Source organism: Mchenga conophoros, linkage group LG12 (genome assembly GCF_057382185.1).
Source record: "Mchenga conophoros isolate Kocher_MC1m ecotype Shallow Benthic linkage group LG12, M_conophoros_male_GT1.1, whole genome shotgun sequence".
NCBI lineage: Eukaryota > Metazoa > Chordata > Actinopteri > Cichliformes > Cichlidae > Mchenga > Mchenga conophoros.
Window position 1 is genome coordinate 3,879,995 of NC_140537.1, and position 25,241 is coordinate 3,905,235.

General features: G+C 42.0%; 1 protein-coding gene across 1 annotated transcript in view; it reads left to right on the forward strand.

The window, feature by feature from the left end:
* Window positions 1-256: 256 nt before the first annotated feature.
* galnt9 (polypeptide N-acetylgalactosaminyltransferase 9) overlaps window positions 257-25,241 on the forward strand; it is a 112,381-nt gene continuing 87,396 nt past the window's right edge. Inside the window, exons 1-2 of the mRNA XM_085293343.1 lie at window positions 257-1,404; window positions 14,111-14,291. Of these exons, the coding sequence (XP_085149469.1) occupies window positions 1,164-1,404; window positions 14,111-14,291 (422 nt within the window). The 5' untranslated portion in view covers window positions 257-1,163. The remainder of the gene's footprint in view (window positions 1,405-14,110; window positions 14,292-25,241) is intronic.

The window sequence follows — 25,241 nt, forward strand, 5'->3', positions numbered from 1 at the left end:
GAGCGTGTATGTATAGGAGTGCATGCATGCAACCTGAAACATATGTGCGAATTGGTTAACCTAAAGGCTCGGCCTTGTGAATAACATAGAAAAACCATTTAACACATCTTCACACAGATTTCCACAGCTCACCTGTACAGGGGGTGGGGTGGGGTGGTGTAGATTGCTCTACCAAGTGGAAGTACACGCTGCTTCCATGGTCGCGCTATTTATTTTATTCCGACACAACACTGCTTGTGAATATTCATGATTGTGTGCCTCTAAACGTCAGGACGCAGCGGTGGCTCTTCCTCCCTGACAGAGCGGGGAGACTGAGAGAGGAGCGACAGCATGCCAGAGCCCGGCTGCATCGCTCCCATCGACATCGAGCGTCGTTTGACTGCGTTTGAGGGCAAATCTGCTCTCAACTCATCCCACGGTGCAGCGCCAAGGGAGGCGGCGATGGTCTGACGGGACACAAACACAGAAAGAGACTCGGAGGCAGAGAGAGAGAGAGAGGAAAAGGGAGAGGGGAGAAAGAGAAACGCCGCTTTGTTTTTGAAACGCGCGCACACACACACGCATATATATATTTATTTATTTGTTGGACATAAGCGCATTTGGATTCATATTTGCAGAGCGGGACGGATCGGGTGACCACAACGCCTTTGAGGAAGGAGATGCCACAGAGCGGCGAGAGCTGTGTGACGCTTCAAAACCAGGGCTTTTCTTGCGCGATGGACGAGACATATTGATGCTAAGGAACTGGCGAATTACCACGTTGCGGAGGAGAGATGTTTTGCAACTGCCGGGGGCTGCTCGGGAGGATGAATGCCTCCCGTGGCGTCATTTCTCGCTTGTAATATGTAGGTGAAGCGAGTGCAGCTGTTTGTCGACTAGTGAAGCTCATAAAAGCATCGCTCGCTGGTTGGAGCCGAGCTCCGGGGACGCTACTAACATTTCCCACCTTGTAAGTTCTATGTGACCGGTGCGGTGTCCCACTACGGAGCTGTCCGTGGTGCTGAACGGATCTGCCAGCCCTTCGGGTCTCCGCGAGTTGACCTTCTCTCCAGCGAGCACAGAAATCACCCCGCCGCAAGACACACTGTAAGGTGACAAAGGAGGCCACCACTCATGAGCTTTTGACGGGCTTGACTGAGTCAGCCAGACAATATTCTCCTTTCATGGCTGTGGCACGCAAAATCAAAACTTTGCTGACCGTCAACATCTTAGTGTTTGTGGGGATTATACTGTTCTCGGTGTACTGCAGGATCCAGGACCGATCCGAGGAGCTCATCCAGATAGGGCGTATTTCTGACCAGAGGCTGCGAGCCAGGAATGGCAAAGTTTCCAACTTGGTGGACAGGCAGTCAATTCTCCAGAGGCTGGAGAGGCTGGAGGATGTGGTCTACAACCAGCTAAACGGTAGGAAACTGAAGTTCTTAGTTGTTAAATCCGTGATCTATGAAAGCAAAGATTTTATATTTAGCACACAGGGAGTCCTTGTCAGCCAATTTATCGGGTAATAAGATGCGCTCAGGTGAGTTTGACCTGGACCATGACTCATGCATTTTATTTATTTATTTATTTATTGTCAGTCTAGCCTCATTTCTTTGGTAAAAGCGCTTCACTGTCACATAAATTAATGGCTATAGTATCAGACTTGCGCATTAATAGGCTAATTATGCATTGTATACCTTTTGCATGTGCTTAAGCACAAATCGGTGTTAATGTACTTCCCTGTGCTGTCACTGACCTGTTGTAAACTTCACACGAATTTCTGATAATTATCGAGGTCGGTGCAGAATCGCACTTGGAGAAAGTCTGTACGCCAGCAGCATTCCTGCCATTTCACTGGAAGCATCGCTGGTGAGATATGCCAGGTTTAACTGGCAGTCTGCGTTTTGAAGGAGAGTCTAATGTACTACCTGTATAACACAATGACAGACTTTTACAGGATTTCATTACACGGGCATTAGTCTGTGGGTCAGATCTGGTCTTTTTGACCACAGCAGAAATGCTTTTAAATCAGGTTACGTCTTACTCTGCCTTACTGTTTTATTTAATACATCTATGTGTTTTAAGCAGGAGAAGGTCGTGGTGAGTGAGTGGGCTTCAAAAGATTCATGAAATGAATGAGGCATGACTACATCAGCCTCAGCCTCTATGTTTATGTGTACTTCATATTTACATGCACACTTTCTACCAGTACTTTTTATTCTCATGAGCATCATTTTTCTTAAGGGAATTTCTTCAATTCTGATTCAAATGTTAAATAGGAGTGAATGGGCTTTTTGGTCAAGGGTTACGCAACCACACATATAACCTATTTAAACGAGTTTAGCTAAAATATCCAGTGTCTTTTGCATTCCTGTAAGCGACTCTGCACCAAAAATATCTTTGAGTACTAAATAATATTTTGGCTTTTTTTTTTTTTTGCAATGAAGGAAACAGATTTCTTGAATTAAACGTTTTGTTTTTTTTTGTTCCAGAGTGCTCACTCACATAATAAGGGATAAGTGGGATCACAACTAATATGTTCTCACATCCTGTGATTACCACAGGAGTGCTTTTCTACCGTGCATCATGAACCGTACCAGATGCATCAGCATGAAGTGGCTGACTTGATGATGACTCAGTGACTGCTAAACTTCAGCCTTTTGAAGAGCGCATCCAGTTTGGAACTCTGTATTCACAGTTATTTGGGCAACCTCTTCTCTCACTAGTACAGGAGGGATCTGTTTTTGATCCAGTGATGCCTCATCTACAAAGACTTGTTTTCAAGCCAAATAATGAGAAGGCTGCATGGTAGACTGTTACACTGAGTTACTGATTTGTTTCTTGACACTATAGCTAAGGCTTAATGATAGAGAGCAAAGATTTCATCATAACCTTTTAATAGTCAGCCTCCTGAAAGCCGTTTAACCCAGAAATTTTACAATAAAGACATAAACAATTTGAGGAAAGTAAGCATGTCTCTTTTGCCACTGAAGTTGCATCATTTTATCTTAATTCTATGGAGAAAGATTAAGAAGACAAGGTGGGGCACTCCATTCGACTGTTTTCTTTAAGACCCTCACCAATGAATATTATTTTTTAACATTGTTTAGTAATTTGGAACAGGTTTTATCCTATATTATCAACATGTGATTAACTGCCTGATAATTACCTGTGTATTGATTCTATTTAAGCTAAGTGTGAGTATTGCTGTCATTTGCGGTCCTGCTACTTTCTCTCTGCGCCGCATTCTGTTTTGCTTCTGTGTGCGACTTGAACAGCAAAACAGGGACACACAGTTTTGTTTTTGTAAATTTTAATAGGTAGAGCCTAGCCATTGCTTCAGGCACTTTAAATTTTCAGATGCACTCATATGATTTAGTTTATCCTCTCTTAGCACCATGCTGTGTTCAGGAACATCCTGATGTACAAGTGAAGCAATGTGCATAAGTGTGTTGTTCTCTCCCTTCCCCACTCCTGCTTAACATGCAAACATTTTAAGTGGTACAGGGCTTTCTAGTGGATGCTGTGGCAGGAGTGTGAGGTGGGAATTAATTTGCATATTCATAGATCTGTGCATACAAAATGAGGTAACGATGTGGAATTACATCAAGACCATTTCAAGGCATAAAGAGGTTATTTTCGTAGAAAAAAAATCTAAATATATATTTTTAATGATCAGAGATGAGTTTTCAGGTATTTCGTGAATGCAGAGGGACTTGTCGAGTTAGATGGTGAACGAGGACCCCAGATGGAAGCAGCAATCAAAATGAAACCAACCTTTTATTGGAGGCAAAACAGCAGAAAGAAATAAACTCCATGAACCAACATAGGAAGATTTAGGGGTTGCTCTAATAACTAGGAATCTGGCATAACCAGGGGTGTTCTTGGTGACTGTGGTCCCAACGTCAGATCGTCATTGAGCTCCTCCTGTGTAGTCTTGTGCTAATCCAACACCTTGTATTCCATTCCAGCCTTGTGCAAGTCTACAGTCTTGTCCCTGATGTCCTTTTACAGCTCTTTGGTCTCAGCCATGGTGGTAGAGAGGTTGGAATGAAAGAAATTTGTTCTATGGACAAGTCTGCTTTATATATATATAAGGAGCTAAGGAGATCATGAGAATCTGTATTGATTGATTCATTGTAATCTCTGTGCCACAGGGACACACAGCCAATCCATGGGAACCAGAATTCAGGATGGTTTGTAAGGGATCAAATACTTAATTTACTTACTGACATTAAAATTTGCATTGTGTTGTTTTATGGATATTCGCTCTCTCTCCATTAATATGAAACAACAATAAAAATGAGAGACTGTTAAGGTCTCTGTAAAAGTGTGCAAACTTACAAAATCAGCAGGGGATCAAATAATTATTTCCCCCACTGAAGACAGGATGAAAGTGAGACAGTCAATACAGCAGAGTATCACTGCTACTGGGCATGAGCACACAGTGTCTGCACAGATCTTGCTGACTGTGGGACTCAAGGTCAAGCAATAGGCTTTTATATCTACACAAAATGCACTTTTCAGATTCTAAAGACGAGCTGCTGTCCCAGCTGAAGAAGTACGAGATGTACGTTGTCTCATTCCATGAGTGCGACGTATATTTGAGTCTTTGAATGCCGACTATCTCCTGGAAGGCGTGTTTCCTCTAATGCTAGGCATGCGCTGTCAAAAGAGTCACATCAATTTCATAAAATATTCTCAGACCTGACTTGTCTTTGCTGTTGCACTGCTGAGTCCAAGTATCTGGAGCACAATTTGCAGGTTTTTCACAAGTGTGCTGAAGAGGGGAACAAACCACAAAGTGCAGAGCTGGCACAGTTCCCTGCCTGCCAGGTATCATACAAAATATGACAGAACGAAAGCATTTTTTTGACCTTGGAGTGAGATTCTTTGATTAACAATGACACTGAGTGTCAGGCTGTTACACTGGATTTCAAATGGAGCGTCACATGACAAGTTGCTGAATTCAACTGCAAAAGTGCTGCTGTACAGAGTGACAAATGCAGATGTATTACTTGTAAATAATCTCTATGCGGTCCAAATCATAAACATCAATCCGTTTCGGTATAGTCATTTGTCTTAAGCAGAAGCAGGAGCGCACAGTGGATGGATGCTGACTGTCACAGGCCTTGCATGGTTTTTCACAAACTGTATTCTATGGCCACTGGGGATAACTATGGTGAGAGGACTCAACGCGCCAATAACTATTATCATGTCCAGCAGCGATATTAAGTAATCGCCCATTCCTCCTGTTGTTTATTGCCTACCTATGGCATGCCATGGGATATGCAGTACAGTCCAATTAGATTTGAAGGACATAAAGAAGCCAGAGAATTCTTATTTCACGGTTGCCTGAAGAACGAGCACTAGACTCCCAACAAGAAAACAACGGTCAAGCTTTTCCAGCAGCCCATTCTGTGCAGAAATGAGTAACATGAGGGTTATCAGCAGCATTGCTCTGCTGTGGATGCCACCAGCTTTGAGCAATCAGATGAGAGGTTTTAAGCTTGTTAACAAGCTTATGAAGTAGTGTTTTCGACTTAAGTACAACATTAGCACCGGTAAATACTTCCTTGCAGGTACTTAGCTGCTGAAGCCCTCTAAGTCTTACTGACTTAAATGCACACTATAGCCAGATATTGATGGACATTTAGAGAATTTCTTTTGACACTGTTAACATGTTTTATTTGGGGTGTTTTGGTCAATATTGAGATGGAAATCTTTTACTTTAGAGTTAGACATCCATCATGAAGTCCTAAATTTCAGTTATTGTAGGGAGGGGGAAAAGAAGCGCATGATTGCAGGATTAATTCACCCAGTGGAAAAGTTGACTGTGACTTTTAAAGTGTATTTGGGAAAGAAACGTCGATTGATTGATAGATATTCTATGTCAGTTTTGGCACAGCTGGAACAACTGCAAAAACAAACTAATTTGAATTATGTACTGTTCCCATTCACATACTATATCATTTTGGCATTTATGAGATGTAGTGCACAGTGTTGTAGGACTGTCAGCATAAGTATTCTGAAAAAAATGTTCTGAGAAAACTGTGTGTCGAAAGCTAAATACAGCTCAACTTCAAGTAATATGTTTTGAGCTTTAAACTATTAAGTCCATTCTTCTTTACGACATTGCTTCAGTTCATTGAGGTTTGAGGCTCTCACGGTCCCACCACAGCATTTCAATCAGGTTGAGGTCTGGACTTTGACTGGGCCATTGCAGCAGCTTGATTATTTTCTTTTTCAGCTGTTCTGCTGTAGATTTCCTGCTGTGCTTGGGATCATGGTTTACACTACAATCATTAGAATACTTTGATATACACTGAAACTCATGGTCCACTCAATCACTGTAAGGTGTCCAGGTTCTGTGACTGCAAAAACGCCCGAGATCTTATAAAGTTCTAAAAAGATATAGTAAATCTGATCTCATTTGCAGTTGAAGATGTCAACAGTTTTTTTTAAATGTCTCTTCCTTTGCTTTTTGAAGGTAGAGGAAGACGCAGCACTAATGAAACATTAGCTTATTTCAACAACTGAATTAAAATAATTTTTAATAATAAAAGTAATACATTTTATTAAAAGCGCCTTTCAAGACACTCAAGGACACTTAACAATAGAGTAAAAACACATAATAGAACAAGGACAGAACAAAGAACAATAAAAACAAGATCAAATAAACAACCAATAAGTTCACAGTGAATATGCAAACGTGAACAGATTTTTAGTTGAGATTTAAACTGGGGGAGAGGACCAATGTTTCTAATATCCAGGGGTAGGGAATTACACAGCCTGGGAGCAGAGAAACTGAAAGCTCTGCTTCCCATAGTGCTGAGGCAGAAAGAAGTGCAGCAAGTTGAATAGAAAAAGAAGATCAAGTGAGTGGGCAGAAGAGGTAGTTCTAAACAGGTCAGAAAGGTAAGGAGGAGCAAGGTTATAAAGGGGCTTGAAAGTGAACAGAAGAAGCTTGAATACTATTCGGAATTTCACAGGGAGCCAGTGAAGTTCCTGAAGGATAGGGGTGATGTGCTAGTAGGAGGGGTTCTGCTAATAATGCAGGCAGCGGAGTTTTGAACCAGTTGAAGCTTATGGAGGCACTTTTTGTGGAGACCATGTAAGAGAGAATTACATTAGTCAATGCAGGAAGTAATGTGGCTATGAACTACAATGGACGCAGACTGGATGGAAAGAGAAGGGCGTAATCGGTTAATGTTGCATAGGTGGAAATAGGCAGAACAGGTGAGATCATTGATGTGAGATTTATAGGATAGTGAGCTGTCAAGGATGACACCAAGGCTCTTAACCAGAGGTAAAGGGAAAACCGTGGAGTTCTCAATAGTGAGAGTGAAATGATTTGCCATCAGCAAGCTGGATTTGATGCCGATGAGAATTTTAGTTTTGTACTCATTGAGCTTAAGAAAATTAGAACTGAACCAGAATTTTAATTCGCATAAGCATTGTGTAAGAGAAGGTCAAGGTCAAGGTCAAGTGGCTTTATTGTCATCCCAACCATGTGCAGTGGTACAGTACACAGTGAAACAACGTTCCTCCAAGAACATGGTGCTACATATGACATATAACAGACAATTGACACAGGAATACATAAAGTGCAATGTGCAAAATTGCAAAAAAAAACTGCAAAAATTGCAAACAAAACAAAGAGTGCAGCACCAGACAGAACAGAACAGACACGAGACGATGCAGACACAGCAGTGCAATAGAAATTTGCAAAAGACTGAGTGCTGTGCAAAAAGTAACTTGGTGTATGAAGGTGTTCCTGTATGTATGTATGAGATTGTTCAGATAAGTGCTTGCTAGTGACGTGTATGATGTTTACGAATGTATGCGTGTGTTTGTCAGTCCAGTGGGAGAAGAAGGTGGGAGGGAGGAGTCCGGCCTGCAGGAGAGATATAATTGAGTGTCATCGGCAAAACAATGAAAGTGAAGATCAAATTTAAGGAAAATGGTACCAAGAAGAAGAAAATTTATTATGAAGGGAAGAGGGCCTAAGACTGAACCTTGGGGTACACCAGAAGTTACAAGGAATAAACAAGAGTGGAAGGAGATATGATTGGAATCAGGCTAGGTGTGATGCCAAGAGAGGAAAGTCTGTTTAGCAGGATGGAGTGAGAGATAGATCCAAAAGGACGAGAATGTTGAGAAGACCAAAGTCAAGTTAGTGACTTTAAGTAAAGCGTTTCTGTACTGTGACATGAGCGGCTTTTGGTCATATTTGGTATCAAGTAAAACAAACTACAAGTGCTTATATTTTGCAAAACAAACACACAGCTTCAGCTGTTACATTCAAACTGTTCAGCTGTTTTTACATAAACCCGTACAGAGCGGTTCAGTGTGGGGAGATTTCCAGAGCTTGACAATTGCTAAGCTGCTTGGATAACTATTGTTCCGAGAGGGGCTATAGTCAGTCAGCAATTGCAAGATTAAGCTATTTAAAAATAGGCTTATACAACACATCAATATTTATATATTTGGCTATTTTCATTCTGATTGTCTTACTTGGATTGGACACCAATGAAAGTACCTGAAAGCCATTTGATTCGCTGCCTCTCTTCTTTTATCACCTTAGAGCAGAACTGCTCTAAAAATAAACTTCTTAAAAAAACAGACATTGGTGTTAGAGAGCCCGTGTACTGCTATTGTGTCTACTCCTTTTCTCTGACCATCACTGGAAGCATCATTGTCTAAGCTCAGCTGTCCCACAACTTACAGGCACACTGAGGCGCTTGTCATCAGCCATGCATGTCACTTCCTGTCTTTCCTCACTGCGTAGGAGCTGATGGGCTGGCAGCCTCGCGGGTCCAGCTGTAGCACCAGATATGCTTCTTATCTATATGCCCAATTATAGGGAAAAATCTAACGCTGTTTATAGGCCAAGCCAGCTCAAACAAAGACTTGATGAGGATGGAGAAACAGCCCTCTCACTCCCCTCCACGCTGGCAGGCGCTTGGCACTCAAACTCAATTTTAATGATACGTGGTGCGCGTATACGTTTTGCAGCGTGTAATGGTGGTGGCTGCAGGGACATCACATCTCTGCGTGATGAATCCTGATGAAATGAATTATATTATAATAATGACATGTAGATGAGGCGCTGGTTGACAACACAGTTTCAGAAACAGATAACAATCAATTCTGCTCAGCCTTGAGGAATCACGATAACGAATTCAGCGGCTCACCTGACAATCAGCAGGCAGCCGCAGATAATAATGTCAATTTCAGATGGAGCGAGCATCCCTCTTATTTATACTGCTGGCTTAGAGTCATGCAGTGATTACATTACCAACATTTAATGATGATATCCAGTGACTGAAGGGCATAGGCCAGTTTGCCAGGCTGGATAACTGATCATGTAAATTTTCTTCATGATTTCTTGATGCAGAACAACTCCTACATCCTACGGAAAGGAGCTCCTCGTGACTGGGTCCCGTCTCAGTGTTGTAACATTCTGACACACTTCAAAGACTTTTTGCTATTTTTCCATCGACAACCTTGTTCTTGCTTCATTTCATTGCACACTTTTAACCCGACCAACACGGCAGTAAACATGAAATTTTCAATGATTTATTTTATGCTTTATATCTGGAGTACATGAGCTATTGTCAGTGCTTTTGCATGTTTAGAGATAACTTAGTGGTCTAATTGGTATCAATTTCCAAATCGGAGTTCTCATCCTCTTAAGATGCCTGGCTCCCAGATTTAAACCAGTGCTTCTCCCAGCTCTCAATGTTTCATAGATTTGTTTTGGCCTTTGAAGACTTTAAATCTCTTTAGAATGAGTTATTTTCCTCCTCTTCAAGAGTCCACAGAAATCCTCCACCTCCCCTCAGCATCAATATTTAGAACTCTGCTGCATCACTTTGGACACACTTAAAACCACTCATCATTTATTAAAAATGGGGTCATCTTTGAATTTGAGACTCTTTCTTGTAAAGGCCACATCGGAATCATTCTGAAGGTTGTTAGATAATTTATAACTGTTGTGGCTCTTACTGTATCATGTCAGATGGTTTTGGACAAACCATTGAAGGTTGAGAGGAAAGAGCTCAGAGACGGATACAAGCTGGGACACAATGAGACTGAAACCGGTGCATGTCGTCGCAGATGAGCCACATTGCGCTGATCCTTTGGATGGGAGTGAGGCCTGAGAGGGAGAAGCAGATGCTGGGCTGTAATTGCCTCAAAGTAAAGTTGTGAAAGTGCAACGGCGCTGCTTGAAGGGCTACTACCACTTTAGAAACAGTGAACGGGAGAGAAGCTCACGGAAAATGTGAAATAAATTTTTTTTATGCTGGAATATTAGTTTTCATTCCCTAGAGTTTCACATTGTGTTGTGAGCTTTTAGTCACTGTCCTTTTTTCCTTTTTTTGACCAGAATACAAGAGCCTACTAGCTGGATGCTTTTATACAAAGTACCCCGCAGGATCATGTGTACATACATTTTTAACTTGTGTAGCTGCTGTGGCAGGAGAGCTTTTAGTCCTCACAATGTTGGTACCATGCTCTACCCACAGACAAACAGTCTAGGTATTTCTTTCAGATAAGCTTTCTATCTGAAAGCAGTCCATTTTTGGAAAGAAAATTTGCTGTGCAACAGAAGTATGTGGCTTTTGCCCTTGATAAATGTATGCATATTCAAGTGATTACTTCCAAACCAATTTTACACAAATAGACTCCAAACTCTAGAAAACCTGATGAATGAATCAATGCCAGTGAAAGCTATTTTATTATATGAAGTCATCTCTGGAGCAACATCAAAACAGCAGCTAAATTTAAAAAGAAAATCTTCAATAAAGATATTAAAGCTTGTTGCGGTACAGTTTACATGTCAGCAATCCAACCTTTTGCTAAAACGCTAAAAGACAGACAGCGGCGGATCAGACTTTAAGGTCTCATCCCATAAAGGAACCTTCAATCAGACCGAGGCAGCTGTAGACAGGAGGGAAGCAAAAAATAACGCAGTGACCAGAAAACAAAGCTGGCAGGAGTTGTCCTGCTTCCAAGACACACGCAGAGACAGAGAGGCCCTCCAGACTTGAGACTCTGGCTCTGGAGGCTATCTGTGTTATTGTGTGACACAGGCAGCTATGACAGATGGCTTGTCCGTGACGTGAACCCCACCCATACTTGTCAAAATGCCACCACATTGGCTGGTGTCGGGCATGCTAAATCCCTCTCGTGGGAGAAGCCAGTTTCCAACCATTCAGCTCCAATTACAAATCTTCAGTCGCACCCGAGGATTTGAGGCCATCCAAATATGGTGATTACTCCTCAGTTCCTGGAAGGGGTGAAGCTGAGAGCTGAGCTCTTCATCGGTATGCGCTGTTTGCTTACTGTCTGTGTGTCCATCTGTTGATACGGAGAACAGACGCAGCTCGATTATTCTGTGGAGGCCACAGTGGAAGCTTGGCTCGCATAACAATTATCTGACATTATCCCACAGTTTCATGGAATTTTAAATAGTCAAACAATAGTGAAGGCTGGCACGGACGCATGACAACATGTCCTTATAACAGTCTCTTTGTAGTTTAGACACTGCACAAAAATTATTTTTGGAGGGTGGGCGCTGTTAATGGGAGTTTTGCAATGCGGGCATTTTAATTTTCCCATGGCAAAGACTTATATTGTATTTCTCCCCAGAAAAACACTGAATATAAAAATCGCTATTTTACAAACATGGAGATTGCTTGCACCATAAAAATTGCAGTGTTTGTAAGCCTATAAATGAGGACAACAATTGTGTCCTCATATTAAGATTTTATTTTCCTGTGATGTCATCAAAGCATTACTATGTGCAATTAAACGTACAGTGCAGAGTTCTCCAACCTGATGACAGATTTTCAGCAGAGCCAAAATGCTTCTAGTAATGGCTAAAGTGGAAATAAAGCTGGCTCAGGGCAGCTGCTTGTGACCCAGGAGGGTTTGGATTTTCAAAAGTCAGAAACTCGGTCCCCACCTCAGTATTTTACAGTACTGTGGAGGTCTGCACGTTTTCCCCCCCTCAGCCGAGATGTCACTTTTGACACCGCACAGCATTTTTCTCCATCCCTTTCTGAAAATGTCAGTGTCACAGCACCAAAGCGACGGCTCGTTAAACACAGTCATGAGTCATTTTAATAAGAGCAGAAGGGCGGTTTGAGTCCGGCGCTGAATTTAGCTGTGTTAGACCGAAGGAGCATACTGTAACACGATTGAGGCTGAGCGAGAATGGGCTCCCATTCACTGCTAAGCACGCAGCCAGGCAATCTGGCCACTCTTTGGGCTCTTTGTGAGATAAAAGGACCTGCATGGAACAAGCGCTGTTTGAATAACCACTCCACGGTCGTGGTACTGCTGCACACATGCTCCCAGAATGCTTCTATAATTAGCTGAATAGAGCCATTAGGTGTTCAGTGCAACATCTGGTGTGGCCTTGTTGAATCAAAGGTTTCTGAAAGAATCAGTCATTTTAAATCTACAAGAACAAACTAAGACTTCAAGACAGAGAAGTTGTGTATGATCAAATATTGTTTATACAAATTGATTTTGTTTTACATCTATGCTACCACCAGCTGTTCAGCTGATTCACACATATATAAAATCATGCATACAGTCATTTCACACATGCTAGCAAAGCCGCGAGCTACCACGTGTGTTCTCTAAGCAAATTAAAAATAGTACAATGAGAACAAATGCTTATGTGATGTGTTTGCAGCAGTCCACACACATTCCACATCGGAGATTAACCTCAGCTTTATACCGGATGCAATGTCAGGCTGAAGATGGAAACTGAGTGCAACAGCTTGACAACAACTCCACGGTGATCATGCCAGATTTGAATTTGTTCCAGATTGTTTTTTGCCGATATTTCAGTAGGATTGCAAGATTTTTTTTCTTCCTGTGAAGGTTTTGCTTCGGTTATTTCTCGTATCATTTCAGATAACTGGTATCAACCTCAGACAGAGTTATTAATTAGTCTGCCATCTTTGTGATCTTAATTAAAAGGAAACCTTCTTTGAGTTCTCATGCAATATGGGGAGGAAAAGGAATGCTTCTGAAGTCTGAAAACTGCAGACTAGTGCAATGGTTTGCAAGAAGCGTGAAAACCATTGATAGTTTATAATAACGGAAAAGAAATCCCAGAACTCTAAGATGTGAGGGGTTTAAAGACACACGAATTTGGTCAAATTAACACTATTGAAAGTCCTGCTGTTTTAAAAAGCAAAGAAACAAGTATCTGAAAGTGATTTGCCGACTGCGTTTCTCACTGGAGTCTCAAGGAGATCCCGATGAAGGATCCTCCAAAGTCTGATCCATCTCTGTTGTCATGATTTTTTTAAAGTTGTTTATGATGTGGTGCTGATGTTTTTAAAGCGCATCCTGCATATTTATCTGGAGCATATTGTGTTTTGGATGTTGTTAAAAAGGCATCCACACAATAATTAGATCCAGGGAGAGTTATTCACAAAATTCTAAACTCTATCTGTTGTCTCTGTAGTAGTAATTTTAGGTTTTTATTTATTTATTTTGTTGTCTGTCAAACACTGAATCGAGAGCCTTTTAACAATAAAAGGAGGAACATTTTAATCTGAATGTACAAACAAAAAGACAACGCACATCTAGCTTTGTAATACGGAGCTTTGATTTGATGACATCAAAGTGATATGCATTAATAAAATGGTAACTTGTACAAAATGCATCTGCAACCCAGGTAAAACTATAATCATTATCCTTCTCAGTGTGGGTTTCAGAGAGTTTTTCCTTTCACACTTGATTAACCACTGACAGTTTCATGCCCGCTGTTCCATATGTGACCTAAAGTTGTGTATAAATTCTGTCTGGTGTCTGTTGTAGAGTTGGCCGTTCTGCCACGGTGTCTCTCAGCTTCAGCTCTTCTTTGCTCTTCCCTGTGACGGTGTGTCGGTGTGGGTGTTTTGCAGCTTCTTCATTGACAGACACTGTAATGGTACCCTATGGATTCCTGGGTCTCAGAGCTGCTGTGCACCAGTTTCTTCACACTGCTAGGCAATGTCAATCACCTGCCCCCTCTTCTCACCTCTCTATGTCTGCTCTGTGTTGGAATTCATGGCTACATCTGTATAATTGTCTGTCGCATGTGTTATTTTCTTGGCAGGTTTAGCAAAGCCCATGGGGCTGGTAGAAGGGCCCGGAGGCCTCGGCCAGGGGGGAGCTGCTGCCACTCTGGGAGAAGATAGCCGCGATGTCGAGAGGAAGTACGAGGAGTATGGCTACAATGCTCAGCTCAGTGATCGTATCTCCCTGGACAGGAGCATCCCAGACTACAGGCCTAAGAAGTATGTCTGCCTGTGTTTCTGCTCATTTTATGTCATGTACATTCTTCTTCCAGCTACAGCTCTACACCTGTTTCTTTCCCCCTGTGGCTGGCTCTGTAGCCTTCAAAAAAAGACTTGTTTTAGGTTTGGTTGGCTTTATTATTTTACTGCATGAAATGTAAGGCAGAACTTACATTATCATTGAGTGCACTGTGCATTTATCCTCATCCACTTCTTTTATTTATTTATTTATGTTTTGCTTATCCTCTGCGACATTTACTGTGCAAAGTTGAAACAGACCACCATGCAACTAGTGTTAGAATTGATAAACTGTACAAATATAGCCTGAGCCTGAGGATTAGTGGATTTTGCAAGAGCTTCTTGCAGGTTCAGGTGAGGTCAAAAGTGCAGGGAACAGTCATGTCTTTGTAATACTTTCTTCAAGTCAGAAAGTCACATGTGGATGTGTTCTTACTTTTACATATTTTCTTTTTCATGCATGCAGCAGTAAAACAAATAGCGGCCATATGAGTTGACTCAGCTTCTGGGTGCAGGCCTCCACTGTTTTAGATGTTTTTGAATAGACAGCTTTGTGTCAGCAGTATTTCTGTGTAGCATGTCTTTAAGCTAAGGGTTTAAAAGCTCACAGTGTACACTACAGCCTCCAGGCTCACTCTGTCCTGAACATCAAAAATTTAAACACCTCAGAAAGAAGCAGTCTTAGGCTAAGTTGTAGCATTTCCACATATTAAATACTGACCCCCTGGATCTTCACCTTAGCTGATGTTTTTCCTGTTTTGTGTCTTTTTTTCCTGCCATAAAATGGTATTGGTCTGTGCTGTTCAGGGACCCAGGTGCAGCAACCTTTAGCATGTTTGCTTTTGAGAGCAATTTAACTGTAAATGTATATTAGCCATATAATAGCTCTGTAGATTACACAGATTTTATATATAGTCATGCAATAGACTGGCAAACTGTCCAGGGTGTACCACACCTCTCGAGCACCTCTGAAGCAGAAGAAAATGGATGGATGCATAGAGTCTGTGGAAGCTAGCAATGAGGTAACAGATCATTATATATGAACTAGCCGAACTTAACTAAGCCTCTATAGCATGCTGTTATATAGTTTTAGCTCATATTTTTTTAGATCGATAGATGTAGCAGTGCCGTACATTTTTATTTTTTTTTTGGTTTTCTGACGTTATATAATCTTTGATGTCAATTAGCTAGCTGACGTAACATCTAACGAACTCAAGCTACCAAATCGTCTTTTTAGTGTATGCCTGGACATTATGCTTTGTTGTTACACCTGGAAAAAATGGCACAGTGATCATTTCACTGGAGTCAAAAGAATTTGGACCATTTTTAACCTTCAGTAGTTTCTCAGTGATTGCTTAATATTAGGAATTGAAGGAGGTTTTGGAAAGAAACTAGCTAATCACGTCAAGATAAAAAGCCAATTCCACTGCCAGCATGCACGTATAAGCTTAAGGTGAGACGCAGCATGTTCCATCAAAGTGTACTATTATGTATTTTCAGGACTTCTTCCACAAGACACTGGACCCTCTGTACTTAGTACCTGCTGTAGGCGAGTTGAGGAGGTGTCATGTAGGCCAGAAACTGTCTCATGCCAGTTTTCATATTAAATAGAAAACTGCGAATGTCACTCTTGTAAATTTAATGGCAACCAGCGGGAGAAATACTGTGGTTTATATCATTAATTTTGCACTGACTGCACTGAATGTCCTATTAGCACATGGCATGTAGTAAACTTGCCCCGAATTTAAATGAGGAGCCTCATAATCCAGCTACTTTTGTTTCCTAGTAATATATAATATAATTTTGCAAAAAAGTACATTTCTACTGTATTTATGGGAAGTGACATGAAAGCACATTGCTAGACATCCCTAATATGACAGGAAGTGCAATAAGATGAAAGCAACATTTGAGCTGTTTTAATGTTAAAATGTAGATTTTATTTTCTTTGCAAAAGAAACCCAGCTGACACCCAATGAAGAGCCTTAATTTTCCTTTTTTGAAGTTATATTTTATATTTAGAAAGTGAATTATAGTTGTGAAACAATAGGAGGTGGAGGAGATGGCTTGGGTTTTGGGGGATAATCGGGGCTGTCAGTGGTGTTGATATCAGACAACGTCAAAGAACAATGGTGACAGGCGGAAACACAGAGAGGAAATTTGACAGCCCAGAGAGATTTTAGTGTGGATAGCTAATGATTTCATCCATGCTGCTTTGTTTTAAGTTCTTTTTCACACCCAGAAAAATTAGACAAGAGAGGAGTGGGAAGGAGGAGATTGGGTTAAAAAGAGCTTTTTAATTAATAACGTTAGCTAGGACAGCCTCTGGAATAGAGAGGTTTTACGAAAGGTTTTGTTTTTTTTTAATTAAAAGGGTTGGCTGGTTGTTGGAGGCTGCAAGATATAAAAAAAAGTGTGTGTGTGTGTGGATGGTTTGGTTTCCAGTTTCAAATGATGCTGCCTTTATTAGTGTTAGTATTCAATTCAATTCAATTTTATTTATATAGTGCAAAATCACAACAAAAGTCGCCTCAAGGTGCTTCATAGATACAGAGAAAAACCCAACAATCATATGACCCCTATTCAGATGCTTATTGGTGTTTGGATTTTGTGCTACTTCCATCATGGACCAGATTCTGACAGCTTGTCTTCCTCCGCTTTCCTCTTTCTCTACCTGTGTTTATGTGTCCTTATATAAATGCATGTATTTTCACAATTCTTCACCCTCATATACCCATATACACAAAGACATTCTCAGACTCCAAAAATAAATACACAATGTCAAACTAGATACAGCTTTTGTCATTTTTATTTTATTTTAGAAACTGCATGAAAATCAATGCAGTGGAAAGTGAATGCAGTTTTTTTTTCCTTTTCTGTTTATGTCACTGAAGTCGCACTTTGGAGAACAATAGAAACATCAAAGCGGTGCTCTGAGCATGTGAAAGAATTGTTTGGAGGGATAAAATATTGCGTGTGCAATCAACACAACACTGCAACAGCCAGCATTGTTGTGGCACTAGTGATTGTGGATTTCTTTGCTGCCTTCACACGTTGTCTTTCTAGTGTTTTTGTCCAGAAGTTTTCAGCTTTTTTAAGGCTCATACAAAGCCTTTGAGGAGATTTCTGCCTCGGACTTCACAGCTGCACTGCTTTAGCGCAGGGACCTTGTTCTAGTCCCCCTTTTAAAGTGATGTGACACCAAAGCTAATCTAGAGCTGGTTGTATGACTAAGACTTCAGTTGCTGTAATGTACACTAAATCTAATGAACTTATATGAGCAGTGACCTGGAGAACATTGTATACATCAACCCACAAATCAGAAAGTAGTAGGTACTAATTGTTTCTCTGCAGCGTGTGATTACAGTTTATTAAATGAAATTAAAATTATTAACATCTCGCAACTATCACGTGTTAATATTATGATAAAAGACTTTTTGCCTCATGTTTCTGCCTGGTAATTGTTACTCGTTGTTGAAGGTTGAGTTGCAGTTTAATGATGCAATAATTATGATAATGAATAATGCTGAATCTTTTTTTTTTACTGCATTTGCAGCTCCTGAGCTTGTTTTAGGATCAGAGGACAGAACCTATGAAGCAGTAAAGTTTGGCGTGCTATGGGGTCTTTTTGTGACAGAAATTACATTTTCAGCAAAACTGTCTAAACACTGACACGCATATCACTTCTTTTGACTGTATTAGTAACATGACATAGGGTTAGCCATACAGTGTGTCAGTCACCTGTCACAACCAATAGAAGCATGCCTTGAATCATACCAGTGGTAGACTATATAGATCAAATGTTAGGAAATACTGTATGGGAATAATATTCATGTATCTGTTTCATTTCTGTTTGGTTACAGATTCAAAAACAATATACATTAGGTTGATTAAAAAACAGTAAAAAAAAAATACAAGATTTTCACTTTTATAGATGCAATAAATAAGTTTCAAGGGTCTCCTGTCTTAAAGTACAACACATTGTAACCTCATCTTTGTATGCTCCCTACATGGACTCTTGTGTAACCACTTCACCTTCTTTTCGCTGACCATACTTATAATCAGTGTTGGTCAAGTTACTTGAAAAAAGTAATCAGTAACTAATTACCGATTACTTCCCCCAAAAAGTAATCCCGTTACTTTACTGATTATCTATTTTCAAAAGTAATTAATTACTTAGTTACTTAGTTACTTAGTTACTTTTTAAAAACACGATTTACAACCTGAGTAGGTGATAAAGCGATAGATCTTTCAGCCCAGTTCTACTTTTTCTGCATAATCCATCATACAAAATGTAATCAAATGGAAAAGTCTCTTTTTAAAACTTGTTTTATTAGTTTTGATCGTTTAACTTTATGCATCAAGCAAACATTTAATTATATGCAACATTCTCTGACTGGAAGAAATTTGTTTAATATTTAAACTTATTTTCTGCACATTCCAGCACATAATTTTTTTTGTGTGTTTACACTCACTCTTTCAAATGGATGCAAGTAAAACAGCAGAAAATAAATCACATCAAAGACTCAGCGGTCCTGTTGCTCTATTTTCACCTGTACTAAGACAAAATGGCGCCGGTGAGGTCGGCTGCCGTGCTGGATGCTCTGCCCTAACTTCTTCACTTTTTGCAGTTTTTCGTCACTTTTTGCTATATCTGCGATAATCTTGCATGGGCATCATGCAAAACACACAAATCCGCTACAGTAGAGACACTTTGGTTTCTATTGGTCTGCAGTACACGAACATTTCACCATGTTTAACTCTGGACCCAACCTGGCCAAAGGAGATCCTGAGAGAGAACAAAGGACGCGACCCTAAGCGACGGCCTCGAGGTAAAAGAGCCGGCATCAGGAACAGGCTACGGGCTCGCGCACACCGCGCACCCATGCCCAGTATCCTGCTAGCCAATGTTCAATCCATCGAGAACAAGCTTGATGACCTCAGAGCCAGAATCAAGTTCCAGAGAGACATTCGGGACTGCAACCTCCTCTGCTTCACCGAGACTTGGCTGAACCCAGCGATACCAGACCACGCCGTGCAGCCGACGGGGTTCTTTTCGGTTTACCGCATGGACAGGACAATGGAGTCGGGGAAGAAAAGAGGTGGTGGAGTGTGTTTGATGGTGAACAACAGATGGTGCGACAGCACAAACATCTCCCCACTCACACGCTCTTGCTCGCCCAATCTGGAGCTTTTGATCGTTAAGTGTCGCCCTTTCTATCTCCCTCGGGAATTCACTGCGGTCATTGCCTGCACTGTTTACATTCCGCCTCACGCGGACTCGGACACTGCCTTATGTGAGCTACATGAGGCTCTCACACATCAACAAACACTTCACCGAGATGCCGCACTCATTGTTATGGGAGATTTTAACAGAGTGAATCTCAAACTGACATTTCACAACCTTCACCAGCACATTAACTGCCCCACCCGGGGCACGAGGACATTAGACCACTGCTACACCCCGTTCAAGAACTGTTACAAGGCTCAACCCCTGCCGGCATTTGGAAAATTGGACCATTCCGCCATCTTCCTACCAGCTTACAAACAAAGGCTAAAGCAGCAACCACCAATCAGGAGGGAGGTCGCTCGCTGGACGGACCAATCGGTGGCCGCGCTGCAGGACGCACTGGATGGGACATGTTTCGGCGCAGCTCTGATGACGTCAACATGTTTACGGAAGCGGTTGTGGGATTTATCGGGAAACTAGCGGACGACACAGCCGAAAGAACTATCATCCGAACGTTTCCCAACCAGAAGCCGTGGGTGGATAAAAACATCCGCGACGCTCTGAGATCACGCACCGCTGCCTACAATGAAGGGCTTGTCTCCGGTAATATGGACCTATACAAAGCTGCGTCCTACAACGTGCGCAGCGCGGTCCGAAAGGCAAAGCGGAGCTACGGGGAAAAACTAGAGTCACAGCTACGACAGTGCGACTCTAGGAGCCTGTGGAAAGGACTGCGGACTATAACGGACTATAAACGACCAGCTTCTTCAATGATGAATGCCGATGCTTCACTGGCTGATGAGCTGAACACGTTTTATGCTCGCTTCGACGCCGCAGCAATTAAAACAACAAAAGGCTGCGCGCGCTCGGAGTGCACCAGTGAAGAAAATGCATTCGTCATCACAGAGCATGCCGTGAGGAACACCTTCAGGAGGGTGAACACCAGGAAGGCAGCAGGACCAGATGCAATCCCTGACCGGGTCCTTAGAGCCTGCACTGATCAACTAGCACCGGTGTTCACGGAGATCTTCAACCTCTCCCTGGCCCAAGCTGTGGTTCCCACGTGCTTCAAACAGTCCATTATTGTCCCTGTTCCAAAGAAACAACAGCCCGCTTGCCACAATGACTACCGTCCAGTAGCACTGACTTCAATTGTGATGAAGTGTTTTGAAAGACTGATGAGAGATCACATCACTTCTTCACTTCCTCCCACCATCGACTCACTTCAGTTTGCTTACCGGACTAATCGTTCCACAGACGATGCCATATCTCACCTGCTCCACACATCCCTGAGTCACCTGGACACTGGCAGAGGGAATTATGTTAGGATGCTGTTCGTGGACTACAGTTCAGCATTCAACACAATAATTCCCTCTAAGCTTTTCACCAAGTTGACGGATCTAGGACTCAGCTCATCACTGTGTCAGTGGATCCTCAACTTCCTCACAGACAGACCCCAATCAGTGAGGGTAGGAAAACAAGTCTCCCCCTCCATCTCACTCAGCACTGGAGTGCCTCAGGGCTGTGTTTGAAGCCCCCTGCTGTACTCACTATACACTTATGACTGTGTAGCCACATCCGACACCACCTCCATTGTCAAGTTTGCTGACGACACTGCTGTTGTGGGCCTGATCTCCGACAACATCGAGACGGCCTACCTGGAGGAGATTAGGAACCTGGAGACCTGGTGCCAGGAGAATAACCTCCTCCTAAACATCAGCAAGACTAAGGAGCTGATCGTGGACTTCACTACAAAGCAGGCGAGGAATTACAAACCCCTCATCATCAGTGGCACGCCAGTGGAGAGAGTGGACAGTTTCCGATACCTGGGTGTCCACATCACTCAGGACCTGTCATGGTCCTGTTACATCAACATCCTGGTTAAGAAAGCCCGTCAGCGTCTCTTCTTCCTCAGAAGACTTAGAGACTTCCATCTGCCACTGAAGGTGCTCAAGAACTTCTACTCCTGCACCATCGAGAGCGTCCTGACGTCAAACATCTGCACCTGGTTTGGGAACAGCACCAAGCAGGACAGACGAGATCTGCAAAGGGTGGTGCGCTCGGCAGAACGCATCATTCAATCAGAGCTCCCTGACCTGCTGTCCATCTACACCAAGCGGTGCAAGTCCAAAGCTAGGAAGATTATGATGGACCTCTCCCATCCCAACAATGGACTCTTCTCACTGTTGAGGTCTGGGAAGCGCTTCCGCTCCCTTAAGGCCAAAACAGAGAGAATGAGGAGGAGCTTCTTCCCCCAGGCTATTCGGGCCCTGAACCAGGTGTAGGACTGGACTCTCCCAAACACGTCACTATAAGACTGGACTCTCACACACGTCACCACACGCACCACCACACATTTCCTATAATCCTATAATTCCTATAATTTATAATCCTTATCTTTATAATCTCTTCTGCTATTTGCACATTCTTTACTGTAAATTCCTAAGTTAATTTGTAAATTTTTGTAGTAAATTGTAAATATTGTAAAACTTTTCTTCTGTCATTTAATGGTCGGGCATTGTACAGCTACAAGCATTTCACCCCCATGTCATACTGTGTATGGTTGTGTGTGTGTGACAAATAAAATTTGAATTTGAATTTGAATTTGTAAAGCAGGAGTGAGGCAGGCGGAGGTTTACCCTGGTGCAGGTGTGCCGCAGCGGTCAGTGGAAGAATCCGCGAGTTTCTCTGTGAGTTTCCCATTACGTCGTAGCTACTCGGTGCTTGTTTTCGCTGTAAAAAGAAGTTTTCTTCCCACGCACAACGGACACTAATGTTTTTGTCACTTTTTATGGAATCAAACTCAAAGTAAGGTCAGTACTTCCACGCTTTAAACGCTGCACGCTCATACTCTCTCCCACACTCGATATATGATCCATTGTTGATCTGCACACAGCTGTTGTCTCTATTGGCGCACTCGCTTACGTCACTGTCATGAGACATTCTCGCAAAAAAATCACGGTTTTAGTAACGCAGTAACGCAGCGTTCCTACGGGAAAGTAACGGTAATCTAATTACCGTTTTTGCAATAGTAATCCCTTACTTCACTTGTTACCTGAAAAAAGTAATCAGATTACAGTAACACGTTACTGCCCATCTCTGCTTATAATGGTTGCTTTTGTGAACTGTCTCAATGAATATAATTATGTGCTGTGATAACTTGATTGAATAAATGACCTGTTAGGTTGTTGTTTTTTTTAAAGGGAGACACTCTCGGCTATCCATGTAGCACCCACTGGCTCTGTTCCACTTGTGAAGACGTATTGCTTCAAACACCAGTTTTCTCAAACTTGATCATGAACAAAATTTATAAATGCATGAAGGTCTTCATCTTAGTTAACTTGTAGTCTGTGTATCTTATTGAGAGACAGTTATATTGATTGACATTATAATGATGATCTGCAGTTTACTGAAAGAGATAAACATAAAGACCGCTTCCTCGAGGCCTTTCTAGTTCCAACCTCTACTACACCCATCGTCTGATCTATTATCTCTGTGATTCTCAAATCCCCTTTCAAATTATCTATTGTTATGGAAAGTTATACATTTTTACACTGAGAAATTATTAAATTAAAATGTAAAATTAAATCCACACTGGACCACAGCTTGTACTGTAGTGTGTGCAGCTTTGCTGACACATTTTCTCCCCCAACATAATATTGCTGAAGGAACTGCTTGCGTCTTTTTCCCTCCCAGGTCCACTTGGTGGAATATTTTGTTTCACTTGTTCTTCTCGATTAAACTTGCTCACTAACAAAACACAATTCTTATACAGCAATTGAGAGGTGTTGATTAAGCCTAGGAAGTTGAACAGATTTGTTTGTCAGAGTGACAAAGTTTGTAAGTTTGTCTGTTTCAGAGAGTTTAGTGATTGCTGCATCAGGAAAGCTCACAGAAATGTATGGGAAGGTTCAGGTATAAAAACCTATTAAAGAAAGGACCACTGGCTTCCTGCTTTAGGTGGCTGCACCATCCTTGTACGGAGTTACATATTTCTGATTTCTAATTCAGATTCAGTAATTATATCCTGCCGGCAAAAGGTGACTGCCGCAGTACCGAAGTGAGGTTAAATGCAGGAACCAGGCACCTCCTGTCTAATGGGCTTTTAATTGAGCAGAAGCCATTGAGCAGAGAGGACTTTGATGACTACAGGGAAGCAAAGTCCATCACCATAACCAAAAGAATCGACACATTTCCAAGCCTTCTCTTTTTAAACCTGCCTGTCGACAGCAAAACCAATTCATAATAATACAGCAGCGTTTGTGTCTCTCACAAAAACCTGTAATCCCCGCTCGCCACCTGCTAGTCTGTATTTCTTCTCTCTGCCCTTCTTTCTGCAAGTGACATTCTTAACTGAAATACCAAAGGACTTAAGTAGGCTCTATTTTATGTGACTTTGTACCTGCCATTCGCTGTCCTTGGGAGGCTTAAGTATAACAGCTCATTGGGCTGTGGAGAACAAAGCGATAAAGGCAGACAAGCTAGAGAGATTACTGATGCCCAGAAAACAAACAAACATATATATATATATATATATATATATATATATATATATATATATATATATATATATATATATCCTCCTGTTATACGTGAGGATTTTTATTCATTTACTCCGAATCTCACCTCTATCTTTACTGTCACTTTGCTGATTTGATTTCTGTTTTGTCAAAATAGCCGTTAAAACTAAAACCGTATCGAAGCGTAACGCGTGCCCTTCTTCCCTGAGGACCCCACATCTTCTGTTTGCCCGCCTGTGGGAGGGTGATAACCAGCAAGGGAGGCTGAAGAAACAGGCTTACCTCATCTCCTAAGCGTCTGATACTGCAGAATGGGATCATAAGGTCTCCGTGGTGCAGAAGCTCCTGCTGCAAATTGATGCTCTTTCCAGTGTTACAGTTTATCGCCCGGATGGCGGGTGGGGGTCGGCGTGAGTGGAGCGTTGGTGGGGGGCAGAAAAATGACAAAGCAAACTATTATCTTTCAGGGAGGAGTGTTCGCAGATTGGAAAGTTGCTTTGGTGTTGCCTGCAATGCGCGGGTTATGGGAGGTTAATGTGAAATTACACAGCAAATAAGAGCGGCCAGCGGGGAAAAAGTCAGATGGAGTGGCTGGGGCTGCAGGCCGCTGGAGAAGGAGAAAAGGGGGAGGTGTGATAGGAATACATCTTAATCTGGCACTCTGTTTCTGTCAAAGCTTGTTCCGGGTCAAATTATGAGAGCTGGCCAGTGAGCTCAGTCCCATTACTAACAGATGAGTCGATCGCTCATCCTGTTACGGCTTTACAAGGCTTCCCCGCTACTCTAGACAGGTACAAATTTAAGGTTGAGCGATGCCCTAAATTGGATCCAGTTACTAGGGCAATGGAACTACAATATCACTTTACGATGTCGACACTGAAATCCACTGTCGCACCACGTCTCTACTAGAAGCAGCCATGCTGCCCGTGACATTTTCAAGATCACTCTGGTAATGTTCATTAAACACAATCTCTGCACTGCATATATGACTGGCAGGGGTGAAATATACATTACTTTGTTTTGTCATGCTTTAATTGTGTCTCTGCAAAGGAGAGCTGCGGCACAAAAGAACCCTCCTCAAACTCACTGCCAGATTTGTCCTTGTATTTATAGACCTGGCAGGGCAGACTGAGAGAGGCAATAGAGAAAGCTGCGAGAGGGAACAAAGGAGTTTCTGAGCACAAA